Raw genomic sequence first — 22,935 nt, 5'->3', positions numbered from 1 at the left:
ATTTAGTACTTAGGTACCACAGTTACCGGTAGTAAAAAAAATACCGGACTTCGGTATTTTCATTACAAATAGATCGGGACCTTGACCTACGAATGATTTATATTTTAAATATACTTCGTCGGGCACGAATTTCTAACAAAAAACAACAATAATATGATTTAATGTAAACTTTTATTTAAATTACAAAAAAATGGCGTATAATATAATATTATTATTGCTTTTAATGTTTCTCAATCAAAATATTAACAACGGCCGTGGACGAGCGAATCTAATAAAAAAATAATCGTCCGAATTCATTTCATATCTACACTACCCCGTGTGCACAAGCGCGTACGGGCTATAACTAAAATATATAATATATATTTCATTAATTTTTTTTTTACCTCTATAAACGGCAAAACGTATTATCTTCTAGGTTAGCCGCGTATTCGTAATAAAAATAATAACATTATAACAGTGTAATAACGACAATAAGACGCAGTTTTTCGTGAATATTTTTATTTGATATATTGTTAGTAACGGGACATCGCGTGAACATAACGATAATAGTTGCAGTAACAGTAAACGACGACGTTTAATTTTATACATTAATTTTAATAATTTGTACGATATGAAAAATAAAAATACAATTACGCGAAAATCGTCACTCCAAAATAGTGCTTAAACCCCGCCACCGTCCCCGCCCATGGTGTTTACGGTGTATATAAATAATATACCTGTCGGCGATGAAACTACTCGTGCCACACGACCGATTACTGTTGTAGATTTAAAAATACTTATATTATTATTATTATTTATCGTGTAATGCAATACTGCAGACTGTACAGTCGTCGTCTTGTATAAATAAAATCTCGTATCTACACCGAATCTAATTTTTTTTTTTATCTAAGAAATTTATTAAAAAATAATCAAATTACAATATTACACGAAAACGCGCAGGGTGGAGTCTTGACGGTTTAGGGAGGCAGTGTGTGGTTCCCCCTTGGTGCGTTGAGGGTGGCGTCTGTATACACTCTGCACACGCGCATTACAACATAAATAATATTATAATATTATCATCGTAACGAACGACGAAACGACTTATTAACAATCGACAAAAAAAAAAAAAAAAAAAAAATGAATGAATGAAAAACTATTCGACGTCGGACACGTCCAGCTCGCTGATGACCGGGCCGCCGAACGAGGACGACGACGGCGGCTGTTGCGGCGGTTGCTGGCGGCGCATCAGGTTCTTGCCCAGTTCCGGTAGCTTTTTGATGAGCATGTCGAACACGGGGTCGGGCAGCGTGCGCTGTAAAACGTTGAGCAGTTCGGTGGGCTGGCCGCAAACCACAACCGCGTTGGCCAGGTGCTCGACGCCCCGAGCCGCGTCACCTTGTTCCAAGTACGACTCTCCCATCTGCACCTCCTGCAAGAAGAACCGCTGCACGGCCTGCTGGTCGGTGAAGTCCGGGAACGCCGACTTGGCGGCCCGAGCGGCCAGCTCGTTTTCCTTGGCCATCAGCCGTTTCTTGCGCAAGTTCGACTTGAAGTGCGGGTCGCTGCGGCGCTTCCGGTCGAAGTAGATGCAGTAGCCGACGAAGCACAGGCCCGCGATGCCGGCTGCGGCCGCGCTGATGGCGGTTTTCGAGACCTCGGTCTGCGAACAGAAGAAAATCTCTCATAAAACATCGGCACAATACATAATATTAATATAATATATAATTGTTGTTATTGTGGCTCGCATTTCGTGTCATTCGTTCATTTAAGTATATTTAACAAACGCAAACATCGACCGTCATCACGATAATCGAAATCCATTGGCCGAGTTCGATGTTACGTTTCGAAAGCCCAAGGACCCGGAGTCCGAGTTTCGACGCGCACCTCGCCTATATTGCGGCCTGAATCCGAAACGTTGATACGATCTTTTGACCGCGCGCCGGAAGGTTATACCTACAGGTGGTGTGTGTTTTTATACGAATGCGACGTGTGACGTTATCAAAAGAATAATACAATAACAATAACCAAATCTGTGTAGGAGACTGTGTATAGTATATGCTTATTATGAGACGTAAAAATGGTACCTCATATTTTTGTACAGAAACTAGTTTCGAGTGATGATGGTAATGAACCTGACGCCGTCGCGCTGCTGCTGTATCGCCCACGACTTTTTTTTCACAACTCGTACACGGTTAAACGACGTTTTTGTTCGTATATTAACCAGCAAAATATAAACTAGCGAAGGACATATCTGCCCTTCACCAGACAGCAGCAGTGCAGTAGAAGAACATGACTATGTGGATCATTTGTACGCCACACCCAATTTAATTATTATTTTTTTTTCAACGTGTGCTTTGTATATACACCATAATATAATAATTATAATGTGGAAAAATACACATGGTCAGGTCGACTCTGCCCAACTATACATCGAACCTTGATACTGACAATAATTCTCGGAAATATATATATATTAAGTCTCTTTAAAACCAATCGTTTAGTACTCTTTTTTTTCTAAGGCTTGAAATTCACAATAATTGTAATTTATTTCAACCCTTTCCTCCCGCCCAGCCCGCGCACAACAACCTTTCTACTAGGCTCGGACAATCAAACGCGATTAACAGATCTAATATTATATCACGCGTTTATTTGTTAGTGGGTATAATAAAAAGTTATAATCATTATATTTATTTAAAAATATATTATAATTATATTTATTTAAAAAAAATTAACTAATAAAATATATATCGTGCATACAGGCCATCAACCTTTGCAAGATATAGAGATTAGGGTCGGAAATAGCAGCACGGAATTGCAGAGGAACCCACTGTGTTCTTGGTTTCCGGGAACGATCGGTAAGTTAATCTAAAAATCTAACACTACAGAGGATTTAACTCACATACTTATATATAAACCGACATTGACTAACTAACCCCCTTCATTGAGCTTTGCGGTCGATCTGATTATACTTTTTTTAGAGGAAGGTACGACGAAAATCCTCAGCTGCGCGCGACAGATCGTTGGACAGTACGTGTTCCTACAACTAGTGGGTGTCGAGGGATCACTGTCGCTGTGCGAAGTTGAAGTCTATTCCACCGAAGGTTAGTTTATGTAGGGTAAATAGAAAATAATGTAACCTTTGGCGGTAATCTGACGTCACAATGCTGTCAGATCTTTTCGTGTCTATAAATTCAACCGGCAATATTAAATTTATTTTTGTGTTGGATCCGTTTATAGAGTTTTCTATCGATCGCTGCGCGCCAGGCAGTTCATCCGCGCAAACAGATGTTGCCGTTTTCGACAACAAATGCTACGAGTTCAACGTGAACCGGGGCGCGTCTTTTGCCGATGCCCGACAAAAATGTCAGGCAACCGGCGGCGAAATCGTTTACGGTTTCCGGGGGTCGTCGTCCACGTTTCTGGCCGCAGAGCTCGAGCGGCGAAAATCCAGACTCAAAACCCAGTTGATTTGGATCGGGGCGCAAAAAGAACCCGGCCTAACGTCGAGAACTTGGAAATGGGTCAACGGTAACAATATATAATACCATTAATATTATTATGATCAGCACGTATTTACCTAATAATAATATAATGCCATTTCGATTTATCTGCCGCAGGTGACGTGATAACGAAACCTACGTGGGGAAAAGATCAACCGAATAACTACAACGGCGAACAGAATTGCGTGGTGCTAGACGGAGGCCGTGAATGGCTGTGGAATGACGTGGGATGCAATTTGGATTATTTACACTGGATTTGTCAATACAGTGAGTGTGTCGATAAAACGCGTAACTCAGCCCAACCCGTAGAGAGACACAGCAGAGATTCGCAATAACAGTTTTTAAAAATTAATTTCTATGCGTTTTTTACACGTAGCACCGACCACTTGTGGGAGTCCCGACATCAAGGTTAACAGTACGATTGCGAGCCCGTATGCGTTTAAGGTGTCATCGGTGATTGAGTACATCTGTCCGGAAGGACATTACACACAGGGTTCGGCCAAGAGGACGTGCGGCTCTAACGGGTTTTGGACCGGGTCGGCACCAACGTGCAAATGTAAGTATGATAGTGCGACCTACAGCCAAAAAAAAAAAAAAATCCGAAGCATCTGATAAATTATCGTACATCACGATTTACCGACGGTTAATTTTTATGATATAATATACACATATTTAGATGTCGATTGCGGGCCATTGAACGGTATAGACAACGGCACTATCACACTGCTAGACAACGGCACAACGACGTTCAAATCGACTGCCAAATACACTTGCAACCAGAATTACAGTCTGTCGAATGGCGACGCCAAGAGGACGTGCACCGAAGACGGAAAATGGAGCGGACGCACTCCGCAATGTCTATGTACGTATATAATTATATTATACAGGGTGGGCGACGCCGCAAGGCTGTACATTACCGTATTATAATAGGGCTGTAGTGAATTTAAGTTATTTACAAAACGCAGTTTTATTTTTATCAAGTAACAACTTTTTTTCCAACCAAATTATTTAATTATTAAGAAATGTATTATTGTAAGTTGTCTGCATGACGTATGAATGTAGTTGGGACTACGCAGGTTTTTAAAAAAGAGTTAAAAATAATATTGGGATATCTATGCACACGATTTAAGTTAATTAAATTTGAACTATTGCCTGCAGTCGACTGGTGCGGAGACCCGCCAGAAGTGCAAGGAGCTGCCGTCACCGCTACAGGTCGCAAAGCCGGATCCGTTGCCGTTTATTCATGTCATCAGGGATTCGTGGCCGTCGGCGGACAACAGGTCAGTGTAATGGCTGTCGTGGTACCTATATGCTGTATCGTTTTTACAGTGATTTTATGGTATGTTTATTATTATTTATTTATCTATGAAGGAGCTGAAATGCGGACTCGGGGGTGAATGGTCAGGAAAACCGTTGGTGTGCCGGTTTGTGGACTGCGGACCGCCGCAAATCATCGAAAACGGACAGGCTTCGCTGGTAAACGGTTCGACAACGCATGGTAGCATCGTCGAGTACACCTGCGAACAAGACTACTGGCTCCAGCCTCACACCAGCCGTCGACAGATATGTACCAAAGAAGCGAAATGGTCCGCTGACCCACCCACGTGCCAACGTGAGTATACAACAGATTATACAATAATAATAATAATAAAAATAATAATTGACCGCTCGAGTAGTTTTTATGTTATAAAAAAAAATCATTAATATTTTGCGGTATTATTTGGACCGACAGTGATCACGTGCCAGGAGCCCGAAGTGCCTGCCGGAGGTTACGTGGTCGGCTACGACTTCAATATCCACTCGAGCATTGAATACCACTGCGACCCCGGTCACAAATTGATTGGCACGACCACGTTGCAGTGCAACAACAACGGCGAATGGAGTACGACACCACCAGAATGTCAATGTGAGTTTAAACGAACAATAATTCATATATGTATAATATCCCTATACACGCAAAATCTCGTCCTTATTGACAACAGCGAGTTTCGAATAATATGACAAATGATTATGGGGTAGTGCAGGTCAAGGTTTGAATGGTTTTTAACCGATGGTTACCAATAACCAATATACGGTGGTGTTCATTAACCGATGATCACATTATGCTTAATTCACTGTAGGTACCTACTTATTTTATAGGCACACATTTTATCCGTGTCACGCATTAAAGTCTTATAAGCTCGCTTATAGGTATATACGTTAGAATAATTATGATAAAATATATTGTCTTTGTGCGCAGACATTGATTGTGGTAAACTCACGCCGCCAGTTTACGGTACGTTACACTATTCCAACGACTCCACACACCTCGACAGTGAGGTCAAATATAGTTGCAGTAATAACTACAGATTGACCGGAACAGCGATACGACGTTGTCTAGAAAATCAAGCGTGGAGTGGGACCGCACCGAAATGCGAAGGTAACAGACACACTATGTATAATAATAATTATTATTTTGTCGAAATATAATCGAGGGGGAACAGGAACTACGGCGATCGAAACGACGAGGCGAGATTTGTTTGGAATTTATTTTTTGTTTTTTTTTTTTTTTTTTTTTTTTAAAGAAATAAGATGCCCGGAACCAATTTTACCAGAACACAGTGTATTATCGGTGACGGGTAACGATCGTTTATACGGACGAACTTTGATAAGGACTTCGTCTGATACTGTTTCAACGTCTACGTACAAAATTGGCGCTCTGGTCAAATATCGCTGCGAACGAGGATACAAAGTCGTCGGCGAACCGATCAGCAATTGTGACGACACCGGTTCGTGGACAGGCGTAATGCCGCAATGCGTTTGTGAGTCTTAAATATTATTAGGTTCTATAAGTAACTCAGTATATTATAAACATTTTAAATTCAATTTTTAGACGTCGACTGCGGAACTCCCGAGAGTATCGACAACGGAAAATTCAATTTAGTATCCAACGTTACATATTACGGTTCGGCGGTGTTGTATGAGTGTGAAGATCATTTCCAACTCGACGGACACGGAAGGAGACTGTGTCTTGAAAACGGTACGTGGAGTTCGGAAACGCCAAAATGTCAAGGTAAGACATAAATTATAATAATACATATCATAATCAAATCCAAAAAAAACAAAATTAAACTAACGTATTTGTTTGTTGTAGAAATAAATTGCGACGATCTCAAGAGTGAAAACGGTCTCTTGGTCAGGGTGGCGTCGAGAACAGTCGGAGGGATAGTGGAATACACGTGTCCACGAGGATATTTCACGATCGACAACACAACGAGACATTGTTTGCCAAAAGGATCGTGGAGCGGGAGACCACCGACATGTCAAAGTAAATAAACATCATTCATCATAATAGTAACAACGAGCTATTCCCTAATAATCATGATATTTTTTTTTTAAATTTAAGTGGTCGATTGTAAGCACCCGGGTCCAATTGAAAACGGTAGAGTCATAATAATGAACGACACCACGACATACAACAGCGCGGCAGAATACCACTGTGTACCACATTTCCAAAGAATAGGTCCTTACATGAGAAAATGTTTGGACGATGGTCAGTGGTCAGGAGAACAACCATATTGTCAATGTAAGCTGACAATAACCGTATTATACACTAACTATAGAAAAGTAATAATTATAATAAAATAATAATTTTTTTGTTTAGCTATAAGTGCAGCAATAAGTGACACCAGAACCTTAGGTTTAGCTGTTACTGTTGGAGGTGGCATTGTTTTATTCCTAGTCATACTTCTTGCCTTAATTTATTTGAGACTGTGAGTATTTTTAAAATTAAAAAATTAAAAAATGTATCATCCAAAACAAAAATATTGTGTTTTATTAGAAAACGGCCAACTCCAGTAAAAAATACGGAAAACGTAGAAGGAGCAGTACGCAAAGAAGAACAGAATACGGCAGTCATGTCATACGCTTCATTAAGTGACGTCCAGAATCATATCTATGATTCGGTAACAGACTACACATATGATGAACCAAACAGCTACTATGAGCCATCACCGGTCTCTAAAGCAAAATCGGATCACTCCGGGGCCACCGTAACAATTAACGGTGTAGCTATTCGATAATGTTCCAAATTAATGGTTTAAGATAGTTGTAATATTTTATATCATTGTAAATATATATTCTTATTTAATGTACAAAGTTAGTAATACTATTTAAGTGGCAAAGTATGTATAACACATTTTAAAGAATGGAGAATAAAAGAACTCAGGTAATTTGTGTACCTATGCAAAAGTTTAAGTTGATCGAATATAATATGAATAAATTTAAATTATATTGTTTATAAAAATATGTTATTATTATTTAATTTAAAAAAAAAGTGAGCTGTGAGTTATGTTAAATAAGTCATAATTAATGTAAGTGTTTGAAGTATTTTTTGTAGTCTTGTGATCAATTTTTGATTGGTTCAAATTTAAATTATAACTACTTGTTTTATTTGTGTATCATAATTATGGTTAATGGAATAAAATAAAACTTAAATATTTTGTCAGAAATATGTAACAATGAATGGTAGGCATCTATAACATAATATATATAAATTGCTTAATATACCTACCATATTGAATATTTTAATGTACTATAAACAAAATGAAAGGAATTATATAGTCAAATTAAGTTAATTAAGGTTATTAATGAGTTAATGCAAAAAAGTAAATGTTTTTATTTATTCTAAATTATAGAACAGATTTTTCAGAATAGAAGAACTAGTATAAAACTATAAAATAGTCTAAAAAGGGAGGAGGAACATAGCATAGTTTATTTTATAATGTCATAAATTTATCAAACAACATATTATTTTGGGATCAAGAAGAGATACTATTAGCATAGCCAAAAGAAAAGTGCATGTTATGTATATAAAAACAGAGATAATAGAGTTTAAGAACTATAATAAAAGATTGTTGCTGAATATAACATACAAAATAATATTTCTGGTAGATTAAACTTAAACTTTCTACTAAACTGACTTTGCCTGGTAGGATTTAATTATAATTATGTATGATGTACTGATTAAAGGGAATTGGTAAAATGTCACAACTTTTCAGAAAATAAAACCCAAGAAGAGTGGACCACATTTAGTTAGATGATCATAAATTAAAAGCAAATCAATAAAAGTACGGATTAACTATATACATGCATAGATAATATGCATAATTAACATAACATAATGAAGCATAGATACAACTTATTATATGTTTATATTAAACTTATGCCGAATAAATAAAATAACATAAACAGTGTAATTAATTTTTTTTTTAGTGAACAGTAGGTAAAAAAGTAACATTTGATACACCTTTTTAAAGTTTAAATATCTACTTATGAATGAAATAAACTTTCATTAACGTCCAATGTTGATCCAAAATGTTATTCTATAGGTAAGGTAAATGTTTATTATTTATTAATTTTATTGCTCTAATGCTTTATTTTTTAAACAAAACTATGGTATAAGGTTTAACCTATCCAAATTTTTAATATTGAACATTCATCATTTAAATTATTCTGAGAAAATAAAAATGGTCGATTGTGAGTCCATATTCAGAGCATTTAGTTGGTGAATATAGTGTTATATTAGGCTCAAGGACTTTCAATAGTTTATTTCCTTTATTACAGACCATTCTATATCATATAGAAAAATTAATAAACCTATTAAAACCATATATTATGCATTTGTTTAATGTATGTTTAGCTAACCCAGATCTTATTTAAAATAAATCAAAGCTTCAGAAATTTAAAACTTTTAAATCCTGGATAATATTAGTTAAGTAACAAGTTAAATTATAATTTTTTATTACATACGTAATAACTTTATCTTCTTAGTTTAAAACAAAATCCACTTCAATCAATAAGAATATTGATGTTTCTATTTAAACTTAGGACTAGTTACTTATCTATTTAAACTTAGGACTTAGGTTACTTATCTATTTAAATAATGGGAGTGGGAAATCATGAGATTTAACAACTAAGAAGAGTCTGTTGTAATGTAAACATACTAGTATATAGGTTAAATAAACAAGTATAAGATACCTACTCATAATGTACAATATTTAATATTTGTTAAGAACACACAACATTACATTACATTCACTTTTAACTCTGCTTAAAGTGAAGTGAATTTGTAATGTATACTCTCGTGTATCATACTCCTCTTAAAATAATTAAGTCATACTAAGCAAATAAACTAATACACATTAATAGAAACAATAAATTATGAAACAAAAATATAAATTAAATATATCAATACAATATTTACATAAAATTTCCTAATACCTACCTCCTAGTAGGTACCTAGATCAGAATTTATTATAATATTGTATAGATATAAATAATAAATATTTTATACATAATATATTATTTGAGATGTGTGTTTCATACTTTGATTAATACCTATAATAAATTAATATAATCAGATTCATAATTTTCTCTTTTGGTAAGGAAGGGATTTTAGAAGGCAAAGCCCCAATTTGATGATTTGTAAAGCATCTTGTTCGTGTAAGTAAAATTATCTGGTCATCTGGAGTATAAAATAGGTATGAGAGGATAGTATGATTCACTAGAATACCAGAATGATGAGTTTACATCAAGTCTCAAATGAAAATAACCACATTTTAATCTATTTTTAGAATTTAACACTTGTGTATAAGCAACAATCTAGCCAGTGCATCCTAAAATTATTTGAAATCTGATGGCTAATATTATGCAGCTACATAAAAAAAGTTTAATGTTCACCGATTTTTTATATAAGTAGGTATATATCTAATTATTATTGAATAAGGAATTGTAGACTTTTCATAAATTTCTTAGTGTAGAGTATAAAGCTCCAGTGTTGTATAAGGAACCTTTAAAAAAAAAAAGATATTTTGAATTTTGTTTAAGACAAGTCAGGTATTCTAAGGGAATATATGACATGTAGAAAGCAGAATATTGAGAAAAAATAACAAGGCCTACAAGTGTGTAAATGTGTAATAAATTAATAAATAACAAAACTAGTTTAAACTAAAAGATGTTTAAAATATTTAATCACCTTAAAGTTGACTATGATGTACAAAAATACCCAGAGAAATATTTATTACCTAATATATTAATATAAATAATTGTTCATCTTAATAACTACATATTGGAGTTTAGAATTTATTTAATTTTTTTTTTTTAAAGGAAATAACCATGTACATCATAGTTTTTTCTATGTAAATAGTAGTTCTAAATACATTTTTTTTTATAAGAAATACCTTAATGGGCTTAATGTTTAGTTTTTTTTTTAATGTAAGATGTTTGGGTAGCAGCGTCATGTGTTATCTATCAAATACTATTTATCGTTGTATGTCATCTATACAATGGAATGTTTTAGCCGTTTTAGGCTAACATTGGTATAAAATGGTACAGTGTCACTAATTTGATAGAAAGGTTGCTTAAAGAAGAATAGTGGCATTCCATAATACAAAGAATATATTCAAAAAATGTATTGACAACAATGAAAAATACTTTTAAACCCCGTTTTAAACTTAAATTGAGAACATTAAGAGACAATGTTCATTCCTCCATGAACTGCTATGGTTTAAAACAAATAAGATTTTTCTATTACATCTATTATAATATTATTATATTTAATTATAACAATACTATTTGCATTTACACATAGATAGCATACGACACCACTACCATTTATTATTGTAACTATAACTTAGTTTTTCTATTTGCCTTTACGGTTATTCATTAGCAACTAATCTATGAAATAGTAATAAAATATTTATTTTTTAAATTTTAAATCATAAATTTCATAAAACTAAAAAAGTATAGGTACCTAAACATTTTCATTTAGAACCTGTTCTTAAATAATATATTGGATTGAATGAGCTAAAATTTTAGTCCAGTACACGAAACATTATGGTGCCTAGGTTAAGAATAAGAATATTTCAGGACAGCGGGAGTCCACACAGCAGTAGCAATTTTTGACGACGGGAGGGTCAAGGTCAATGTTACACTATATAATAGCACCACGTTATTTGGACTCCACGACGCCAAAAAATCAATAGTGCCGGGCTCCAGAAACAACGGTCTCGGTTTCGCTGTGCGAGACCGTGAGGGGGAGGACGGGGGCTGCGGCACGAGTAGACCCGGCGGCGTTGGAGCCGAACGAGATATTAAGTGTCTAAACATGACCATATAAAGTATCATTTGAACTCGGTCGAACTTTCACGATGCTATTTCCATGTATGGTCAAATACGTGTTCAGCGTTTCGTACCGGCATAGATAGGCGGAGGACGAGATACATTATTTTATAAGCACGAGTTCGTTTCCCCGCCCACGCGACGTTTAATATTCACCAATAGATTTACACGGGTTGCGAATTTTCACTTACCGTTATCATGGCTAAAATCCACGAGCGGTCTTCGACGTACAAATCCAAACACGCGCCAAACTATTAGAGTTGTGATGGTCGCGACTGAAAGAATCGAAATGAACGAGTCTGTCGACTGTCGAGTGACCGGATCGCGACCGAATGATGTACTTAAAATATTCGGTCAAATCAAATAACGATCTTTTGATCTTTAAGTCTTATGGAGGTTTTTAATGAAACTTCTCTTTCGGTCCTGATACGACTATTCGGACTATTGAATATTAAAGTAAATAACTAAATACCAGTCACCAGGGGAAGAGAATATCGGCAAAACACACGGAAAACTAGAAAAAAAAATTAATTCTCTAATCAGTGTGTCCACATTAGGAGTGAAATCGCCCGGTAGTGTAGTCGGCCACGGTCGGCCCAGATCGTTCTCCTCCGCGCACGATAACGACGTTGTCGCGTCCTGTTATCGCATCGTCACCGATGTGAGTGCATAAAAAAACAATAATATCATCATCTATAGCGAGAAATCAACCACCGCCCGCCCGCCTTTCATTACCGTGACTCAACATCTCAACACCGCCGCCGCGATCATTCGCTAGCACCACGGCCATCGCTCGACGGACTCATTCGCATTCCGTACGTCAAACGCTCGCTACTATACTACGACGTGGCCCCCGCCGACTGAACGCCCAACGAAAACCATTTTTTTCCTTCAACCCGTTTCTTTTTAGACTTCAAAATTGTGAGTATGCCGCGCGAAAACATCTTAAACCAATGTGTGATAACTACCCACGTCACGATACTAATTACGTTTTTTAATTTTTTATTGTTGGCCTACATAAATGTTAAATAACCATCATTTGACGAATGTTTTATCGTTCATCGTTTCCAACGATTTCTCTTCAACGACTTTGTTCTACGCCACTTCTAAGACGACATGTCTCATATGTGTCTAACAACAAAACAATTCGAGCACATTTCGTCCTTGAAATTTTCGCTTACAACATTCTTAATTCTTTATGAATCATAATGTTAAAGAAAAAATTGTCAACCATACGTTCTCGACAATTAGTAACAATGTTGACATTTATGTTATTTTTTTATCATCGTTTAGTTACATTTCATTTTACTGATTGTTAATAGATATATAGTCAAAAAGGTTTTTTGTTTTTTTTTTGATAACATTGTTAATGTTTTTAATCAAAGATATTTCAAATGTATCAATAATTTAATAATAATAGAATAGATGTATTATAAATTAAAACAATATTACCTATCTTGCATAAATATTAATGCTTTTCTGAACATTTTACTATAATATTATTCCTGATATTGTTCTTTGTTTTTATTAAATATTTCATATCTAGCTATAAAAATTATATAAAAAAAAAATGTAATAACAAGAACAAAACATTTTTTCGAAGTTCACTTAGATCTCTTTAAAGTATTCAATGTTATTCTACCCTATTTTTAAATGATTTAACATTTTCTGTTTTCTTTGAGTAAATTGATCTTAAAAGACCTATATAGATATTAATTTTAATTTGATTTTATTAAAATTCTTTAGTTTCTAACTGGATACAAAGGAATTATGTACTCAATAAAATATAACTCTAGGGCACCTAAATTCTTTTTTTGTACTCTAAAATATTCACGCAAAACTGCATATTGATATTTTTCAATTAAAACAATACATTTATTATTATTACAATCAATATTGTTTATTGGCCTAGATTGGGAAACATAATTTATCATAAAAAAATTGTCATAGTAGAGTTTTCATAATATTAAATTGTTTAAATAGGTATGTTACAGTTTAATACACACACAATCTTTTAAATAGTATTTTAATAGTTAATGAATATTTAAAAACTACTATCTTACTGGCATCAGATCATATATGGTTGGGAGTTGTACCTATCAATTTTAGTTTATCATCTAAATAGATGGTACTTATTTTATATTTATGGTAGATTATGTAATTTTTTGAACTTAAGAAACAATGATCAAATTTCTAAAAGCTATTTCTTTAGACTGTGAAGTGTGTGCGGTAGGATTAAATTGTATATTATCATGAATTATGATCATTAAAGAGGTCAAAATTGTTGCTATTTAGTCATGACCATAAATGGAATAAACAAAAGTTGTATTATAAAAATAAGTAGTATACATTTATTGCATTATATTTTTTAATAACCTTACATAATAACTAATAAGTACCTATAAGAATGTCAATGAATCATTCATATTTTTATCAGAAATACCTAGGTACCTATTTATGACTCATTTGTTTAGAAATCAATAATTTTGAGGAAAATTTTAAGAATAATGCAATGCAATGATCATAATAATATGTATTATAAATTAATAAATATATTAAATTAATTATTAATTTAGGATGCAAAATGTTTTAAATTGTAATATTGTGTAAAATTAAATTATTGTTTGCTTACACTAGGACTTAAATATTCATGATTTAGTATTAATATAAAGATTTATCATTATTTTAGAGCGAATCAAGCATGTCACGGAAAACGGCAGTGAGGAGGGCAACCACAAAAAAACGAGCGCAGCGCGCTACGTCAAATGTGTTTGCCATGTTTGGGCAAGCACAAATACAAGAGTTTAAAGAAGCATTTAATTTGATAGATCAAAATCGGGATGGATTTATCGATAAAGAAGATTTGCATGATATGCTAGCTTCTTTAGGTAAATTTATTAGTGATGAGATTCTAATCATTAAACAGAATTCAAATTATAATATGAATGTCAAAACGTTTAGGCAAAGATCCAACTGATGATTATTTGGAAGGTATGATGAATGATGCGCCTGGTCCTATTAATTTCACTATGTTTTTGACATTATTTGGAGAAAGACTTCAAGGTACAGATCCTGAAGATGTAATAAAAAACGCCTTTGGTTGTTTTGACGAAAACAATGAAGGCGTAATCAATGAAGAACGTCTGAGAGAGCTTTTAGTTACTATGGGAGATAGGTTCACAGATGAAGACGTATGTATTATTTATAATTGCAGCTTGTAGCAAAGTTATTAATAAATATATTACTCCTGATTAAAATTTTTTACTGCATTTCCCATATTCAAAAACAAATACTTATAACTAAGGGACTAGTAATATAGATATCTAAAAAATTATTGCTTGACTGAGTAGTCTTATTCTTTTTTCTCTATTCTTGCTTTTATCTGCATTTATTTATAATGTTTATAGCTTATAGCTTTTTACATCACAGTTATTTAATATCGTAATTGGTGCGAGTGTTTTCTGACCCTGCTGTTCCACCGCAGTGCAGGCACGCATTCAGCCAAATACAAGCAGTTTTGTTTTACCATGTATTCAATATCGTCTAGAACACATATACTGCTTATTTTTGTTGATCATAAGAATCATTGAATAAAAATGGATTATTTACAAACTTAGATGAATGTTTAAGACTGTAAACTGTAAAGTAATTTGAACGATTTTATTGAATAGTTTAAAACCAAAATTTCATATAATATATATCTTAATCTTGGTTTTTTGTTTATTCATGCTCGATTTATATTAACTTTTTCTATTATCTATTAGATTTTAATACTACACTCAACTGTTTTTTAATATTGGTCAAAAATCCTAAAATAATTTTCATTAGAAACAAGTTTTTCATCTCATTTTTGAATGGTATAATGTAGATATAATATGCTTAAAAATTATTATTTGTGTGTGACAGGCTAAGACTATAGCTGTTAGTGAACAGGTTCAAAAAATCTTAAAGTATGTTTATAGATTAATAGATCTTATTTTTTAGGTCGATGAAATGTATCGGGAAGCTCCTATTTCCAAAGGTATGTTCAACTATATAGAATTCACACGTATTTTGAAGCACGGTGCAAAAGAGAAGGATGAAGTTTAATGTTATTTTTATATAAAGTAAAATATTTTATTATAAAAATTTACTCAACATAACATTAACGTTAATATATTTATTTATATATCAAAATTGTATTATTAAATAATAATTCAAATTAAATAATGGGTGAAATAATTATTTATTAAGTTTATTTATATAACCTTTTTAAGTTTTATATTTTATTAATTCATAAACATAAAACATTCATAAATATTACTTTTATATTATACAATTTTTTTTTGTTACTCATTCTTACAATATTTTTAATATTATCTTTTTTATTATTATTTAGAACTATTTTTTTTATATTTATTTTTTTACCTAACCTGTCCAATGATAAAGTATCCTTTTATTTAGATATAAATTAAAACTTCACTAACTACAACATATCTCTATCATATATTAATATTATTTATTTCATGCTTAATGTTAAGTAATAGTTCCTTTAGTTCAAGGTTTTACATGAAATATTATAAGTTCAACAATTCCATACAAAAATTAAAACAATAATCTTATAGATTTTTCTTTGATTTTAAACAATTCAACTATGACTAAGCTGTGAGTGTGTTGTGTTACACAACTTGTGTATAACATACTAACTGAAATATTTAAACTTCAAATTTATAAACTACAATACATTATAATAATACACATGTTTGTCTTAACTTCTTAAGTAAGTCTTTATTCTTACACATAATGATATTATTTATGTTGATTAAATGGAACTACATGCATTTAGAATTAATTTCCCTGATGTTGCATTAAGTTAAAGAAAATTGCATTTTTTCTTGGTACCATAAAGTAAGTCTTTTAATTTCATATATCATATATCTATCTATTGTAAAAATATTATAATGAATAAACTAAGGATTGTCATTAAAATAGAAATCAATTTGAACATACAAAAAAAAATTATTATTTTATTCAATTGGAATATGATATGAATGCATTTGTCCATTTACTCACACACAGGTACCCAATCTCAAAATTTAAATTACAATAATTATTAGCATTAAAATATTTAAGTGCTCTCACAATTTACGAAATATTACAAGATATTATGCAAAACCAACTAAAATATTTTCTTACTCCTGAAATATTGGTGTATTATCAAACACATTTGCCCCTAAGATATTTTATTGAATAAATTGTCCATATTTTTTGATCTTATAAATATACATGCGCTTAGTATTGCCATGATAATATGTAAAACTGGACAGTAGTTGCAAACAATATATTTTTCAAACAAAATAATTAATTTACTATATATACCTCAAATAAAAATATAAACAATTTTACTTATATTAACATTATTGTTATTTATAACCTGTAAATTTTTTTTATGAAATCTTAAAAATTAAAATATTTGTTAGATTTTGTTACATAACTACCCACTAAATAATGTTGATGTATAAGGTTTGCATGAATAACATTTTGAGGAAATTGTATTTTAATATATTTGATAATAACAATTTATCTACTTCTTTGGATAATAATTTTTGATGCACCGATTGATCACTGAAATTTTTTGGTGTTCTATAACCATAAATAGTGAGTGTTATATTATATTGTATTTCTAGCATTTGACATTAATTGTTTTTAAGGATTTCAATATAGGCAATTTTCAAAACAGTTAAAACGAGCGTTCAAACCTTTAGCGGTAGATAGCGCAACGATTATCGTCCTGACGAGTGATTAAATTACATATCTTATGGACAGGTAAGCTTACAGTTATATCATATAATATATTTAGTGTCCTTAGAAAATTCTTTAAAAAAAGAATTGGTTTACATTCACGTTCATCTTGTTAAGTAGGAACTAAGTTCCTTTTCTCATTCATCAATAATTCTAAAATTGTTTTACCTAATATAATTTTCTAGATAATAATAGGCCTAAATTAGACACCACCTTTGCTTGGGTTTTATTTGATTAATTTTAATTTGTTTTCTAAAAATGTCTATAAAAAGAATTCATCTGATCAAAGGATTAAAAATGTTATACAAGGTTCTTCATAAGTTTTTGTTATAGCTATTTAAAAATATTAACGATACATTGACATGAATATTTTTTATAAGCATTTAAATTTTAGAGATCAAATTTTGTAAATTAGTAAGATTTAGGATTGACAATTTGGCAAAAAGTCTTACAAGTATATCATACTTTTACCAAAAAAATACTGATCATTTTAGGAAAATTGTATACAGATAAAATGTTTTTGAAAAAATAGATTCAACCTGCAGGGCTGCATAAGTATATATTATTTGTCATTGTCTAATCCTTGCTTACCTGTTGATGACATTTGAAACGAACTACTAGCTTTACGAAACAAAAGCGACAATTTATCAAAATTATTCGATATAAGTATAAATATAAAATAAAAATCATGAAAATATTTTTTATTTTATTTGTTAATTAAAGCCTCAACAACTAAGATTATTTGCTTACGTTATTTACAATATAAATATAGCATTATAATAATATATGATATTTAGAAATATTACAACGTATATTTATAAATATAAATATTTAAAATATAATATAATAATATAATATTTTAATATAAAATTATAATATAATTATATAATTATAATATAATATATTATATATATATATATATATAATATACTATATATATATATATATATAAATAATATATAAATATATATATTATATGTTATATATATATATATATATATATATTATATTATTATTATTATATTATTTATATTATTTATATTTATATGATATATTATAATATAATAATATAATATTTAAAATATTAATATTTATAAATATTACAACAGATTTCAGGCACGTAACTAGACATTTTTCTATAAGGGGGCCAATATTTTTTGGCCCCTTTCTGTTTTTTGTACCCAATACCTCTCCTCTCCTTATCAGACAATATCTATAAAAAGTAATACTATATTTCACAATGTATTGTTTTTATTAGTTAAGCATTATATTTTTGTTATTTATTAATATAGGTATACAATATTATACATCTTAAAAAACTATATCAGGAAAAGTCATCTATTTATATGGTTTGCTGCTTAGTGCTAAGTCTCTAACTCGATATATAATAATATTATATTGGGATATATCATTTAGTTAGGCATGTTTATTTTATTATACGATTACCGTATTGGTCCACTATTATATATAGTTTTGTCTATAGTTGTGTTTATCAAATGTGCGTTCGATATACCCGTATTTGGCATTCCTAGATTTCAATTTATCAATAGACATCTTATTGTCTATCTTGTATTATTGACGAATATTTATAAAATTTCGGAATTTAATTTTTGTTATACGATCATTACTATATTATGGAGTACCATATTATAATATATAATTAGGATTTAACCGGCTTGGGACAATTATATTACATACTATAATATTTAAAAATAAAAATCAAGGGGGCCAGTCCGGGGCCATTGACATTTCTTAGGGGGCCAGGCCCCCTAAGGCCCCCCCCTTGGCGACGTGCCTGACAGATTTGTTTAAATATGTGTACAAAAAGGTAGAGAGAGAACATCCGCTGTCAATTTATATTATATATATATATATATATGTGTGTGTGTGTCAGTGTAGTAAAAATATTTTAATTTTTTGCGTGTCTTAAAATTTTATCTCGGGAACACGGCAGTGGCTAATTTGGTGAGGAGGGGTGACGTGGTGATTACCCCTACTTAGGACTTTTTTTGTTGCTTTAATTATAGCGCCGTATGATAAAATGAATATGAAATTCATAAGTCATAACTATAACTTAAAACTTATAAATAAATGATAAAGAAAAAGGTATTTTTTTTAAATATGAAAATCGGTAATGTGTATTCAGTTACGTCTTTGTAAGTATATCAATCTATGATACCAATTCGCCTCCTCTTCAAATGATCTTCAGATCCGCTACTGGAACACGGGCCATGGATTTACTATCCCTGGCGTAGAATATTAAAACTATTGCTCGACTTAGAACACGATGGGTTTCATTTTTTTCGTTGACAATTAATAATATAAAATATATTATTGTTTAGAATAGCCTTGTACCTACCTAAGTTTTTCAAAGTTATTATTTATCATTATCAAGAAAATACAAAGTAAAAGTATTGGAAAAATAATTAATACTTCAACTAGTTCAACTTACTATAATTACACTTGTTGACTTACAGTCATGGTACTTACAGTGCATAACATGTACTTAACATATAGGTAAGTCTGCATATATATTTGTGCTGTATACATCGACGATATTTGCTTTTTCATTTGACAAATTAGCAAGATTGTGTAATAAAATTAATAATAGTTAGTGTTTATTCAACAGCTATATTTTCATAAAGTGTATACTTTAACCAATTTAAATAATCGATTCTCATAGTGTATAAGCTGTGTGAAAAATGTCACGGTCACACAAATTCGTATTCCTTAAGCCCGACGTTATATTATTACTTGTGGAATCCGCATAAATATTTAGTATTATTATTATTTTATTGTTGTATATAATTAGTACATTATACATAATTAAAGATGTTGTTTCGTAATATTTATGTTTACATTAAATAATATTATATTATATTAAACATTTATAATGTATGCGCTGTAGTCGTCTGCAGATATATTAAAAACGATTTTTGTGATTCAATATTCATCCAACGGAAATTTAATTGTTTTTTTATGTGGTATATATAGGTAAAAACTGAAAAATAATCGTACGTAGTAAGACGCTATATGTACTTGGAATCAAATTTCGAAAAAATGAAGTAGGTACCCTATAAATAATAATATATTATATACATTATATATTATATTAATAAATATTATTATTATTACACTGTGTATTAGTAGCGTAATTATTTACACAGAATAAAAATATAATATTATTTATTTTGTGGTATAACTGCAGGTATATAAGGTACTATTCTTTTATAAGCATTTTTAAAATATTATAATATTAGTTACCGTAAACCTTAAGCAACACCAATGTTGATAAACTCTTAATAAAATTAAGTGTGAATGTATGTTGTGTGATAGTGTAAATTTAATAGTGGTATAATTCAACATTTTATTAAATTATTAAATTACCTAAGTATTAGATTAATGAATTAAAAATTAAAATACAGTCGAACGCCTTTATTTCTTTTTTTCAATATAAACAGTTAAAGAAAATAATTAAAAAAAACAGCTTGTTAAAATGTCTTGCAGGTGATATAAACAAAAAGGAAAATTCAAAATTGACTTCATAATATTATAATTTATGAAAAATACATTTAATTAGATTTAATTGTTTACTTTATTGTTTTTGAAAACCATTGTTATACCATTTATTTTATTTTGTTTATAATAATAAATTAATATAATACTATATGATCTATGAAATTTATTTAATGGTCAAGAGGTCAATTCAATGGTCAAGTATGATAGTATACACCAGGGATGGGCAACTGGCGGCCCGCGTACCTTTTTTATCTGGCCCGCGCTACAGAAATAGAAGTGGATTTTACTAAATTGTCTATTGAAAAACCTCATCCTCAAGTATCACATTAAATAATAATTGTAAATATAAATAAATAAAAATAAAAAATAAAATTTTAATTTTTTTTTGCTTTCTCCTGCGGCCCGCTAGATTTTAAAGTATTTAAAAGTGGCCCGCTAGTTACTTTGAGTTGCCCATCCCTGGTATACACTTATATCCCAACTTCATGACTGATTCCAAATTACGCCACTGCTCATTTATGACAATAATCGACGTAATACATGATTAAGTGTAGTCCAAATGCTGTTTAGTGTGTAGGTATTTCTATGTATAATTTGTAGTATGTGTGTCGATTGTGTCATAAATTAATGTATTATATGTATTTTTGTTACAGCCATCGAGTATGATGAATGATTTCACTAAAGTTAATTTCTCTCGAAGTCTCGAAGTTGGATGGCTGATATGTGTACTCGTGTTAATCAGGAAAGAGTAAGTAAGTATAGGTTAGGTTTAGTGATTTCTGCTGTTGTATAGCCTTCTGCTATAACATTAAGTTGGTCTGAACCAGCAATGATGCTTGTCGCTTGAAAACTCTGCTTATTGTTTATCGGTTTATCGCACTCGTAAACACCGACGATGATGTTCCCCATAAAAATATAAATCGGAGAAATTCAAAATATTAATGCGCAGGACAATACTAACGATCGCACCGAGTCGCTTAACTAGTCGGTACCTATTCAACTGTTTTTTTTTTATATTTTATCCATCATCGTAATTCCTTTAATATATATATATATATATATATATATTGGCAATGAAACCAGAAACTGATTATAATTGATATAAATTAGCCATTAGAGACATAATACATAATAGTGTAATACATTTGTAATGATGTGTAATGTACATGCGAGCGTGTATAGTAATTATTATGACCTATAATAGTATCAGTTATACAATTACAATAACATTTTGTACCAATCGTGAATCGATATATATTCTAACGTATTTATGATAAGTGATAACAAAAATTAATTTTTCCCACTTAGCTAAATACCACTCCTACGATATAGGTAGATACAGTTAATAATAATAAATAATAATCTATCTTGTCATCAAAATTATATGATAATACGTTTTCACTGCAACTCGATCCTATCGAAAATTTAATTTTTATATCCGCGTTCACGCAGAACGAAATATACCTAAGTGAAAATTTGTGTGGCAATTTCGCGTTTTACATATCAAGACGTGTAAAGTTGACTATCTTAATATACTGCATTAATTGCGTCTACGTGAGACGCTAATTATTTTATTAGTATGGGTGGGTAGGTATGATATTTATATATATATATATATCATGTGCAGCAATTACTAATAATAATAATTGTGCTTAAAAATTTGTAATTTGTTACTTCTACACCAAAACTGATGTTTTGTAATGAATAATGTGAATTATATAAGACATAATGAAACATTAATTTTACTTTGTAGTTTCTACATACCGCACGACGAGATAGAGCCGCACTGCTACAAGAACCGGCAGCGGAAAACAATTTCGTTTTGGACAGGTTTCCATAGCATTTGGTCAGACAACCGAATGCTTGCCGTGCGGCATCATGAAAACAATAATAATACTAATAAACAATGAGCAATGAAACACAATTACATTGGCATCGTCGTATTGGATACAGTCGTGGCTGCCGTCTGCCAGCTGTCGAAGCGAATCTGTAAGCG

At 31.3% G+C, this 22,935-nt stretch overlaps 3 protein-coding genes across 3 annotated transcripts in view; 2 read left to right on the top strand and 1 right to left on the bottom strand.

Annotated features, from left to right (window-relative positions):
* The window catches only part of fw (CUB and Sushi multiple domains furrowed), a 67,654-nt gene extending 59,890 nt beyond the window's left edge, over positions 1 to 7,764 (top strand). Inside the window, exons 5-20 of the mRNA XM_015511893.2 lie at positions 2,739 to 2,834; positions 2,958 to 3,080; positions 3,217 to 3,507; positions 3,597 to 3,746; positions 3,856 to 4,035; positions 4,156 to 4,341; positions 4,638 to 4,759; positions 4,851 to 5,091; positions 5,212 to 5,385; positions 5,719 to 5,898; positions 6,044 to 6,280; positions 6,352 to 6,531; positions 6,613 to 6,786; positions 6,865 to 7,044; positions 7,123 to 7,231; positions 7,300 to 7,764. Of these exons, the coding sequence (XP_015367379.2) occupies positions 2,739 to 2,834; positions 2,958 to 3,080; positions 3,217 to 3,507; positions 3,597 to 3,746; positions 3,856 to 4,035; positions 4,156 to 4,341; positions 4,638 to 4,759; positions 4,851 to 5,091; positions 5,212 to 5,385; positions 5,719 to 5,898; positions 6,044 to 6,280; positions 6,352 to 6,531; positions 6,613 to 6,786; positions 6,865 to 7,044; positions 7,123 to 7,231; positions 7,300 to 7,540 (2,864 nt within the window). The 3' untranslated portion in view covers positions 7,541 to 7,764. The remainder of the gene's footprint in view (positions 1 to 2,738; positions 2,835 to 2,957; positions 3,081 to 3,216; positions 3,508 to 3,596; positions 3,747 to 3,855; positions 4,036 to 4,155; positions 4,342 to 4,637; positions 4,760 to 4,850; positions 5,092 to 5,211; positions 5,386 to 5,718; positions 5,899 to 6,043; positions 6,281 to 6,351; positions 6,532 to 6,612; positions 6,787 to 6,864; positions 7,045 to 7,122; positions 7,232 to 7,299) is intronic.
* LOC149056684 (mitochondrial import receptor subunit TOM20 homolog) lies at positions 153 to 12,160 on the bottom strand. The gene is made up of 2 exons (XM_089224980.1): positions 11,831 to 12,160; positions 153 to 1,639 (listed from the first exon to the last, which is right to left on the bottom strand). Exons 1-2 carry the CDS (start codon positions 11,837 to 11,839, stop codon positions 1,133 to 1,135), a joined length of 516 nt encoding a protein of 171 aa, XP_089081106.1. The 5' UTR covers positions 11,840 to 12,160; the 3' UTR covers positions 153 to 1,132.
* Positions 12,161 to 12,376: 216 nt separating this feature from the next.
* Positions 12,377 to 16,012, top strand: sqh (Myosin regulatory light chain sqh). The gene is made up of 4 exons (XM_015511894.2): positions 12,377 to 12,560; positions 14,329 to 14,527; positions 14,601 to 14,830; positions 15,624 to 16,012. Exons 2-4 carry the CDS (start codon positions 14,341 to 14,343, stop codon positions 15,726 to 15,728), a joined length of 522 nt encoding a protein of 173 aa, XP_015367380.1. The 5' UTR covers positions 12,377 to 12,560; positions 14,329 to 14,340; the 3' UTR covers positions 15,729 to 16,012.
* Positions 16,013 to 22,935: the final 6,923 nt, after the last annotated feature.

Source organism: Diuraphis noxia, unplaced genomic scaffold, assembly GCF_037042655.1.
Source record: "Diuraphis noxia isolate RWA-SAM2 unplaced genomic scaffold, SU_Dnox_SAM2 contig0003, whole genome shotgun sequence".
Lineage (NCBI taxonomy): Eukaryota > Metazoa > Arthropoda > Insecta > Hemiptera > Aphididae > Diuraphis > Diuraphis noxia.
Note: the sequence above shows the minus strand (reverse complement) of the source record. Positions and strands in the feature narration are given on the sequence as shown.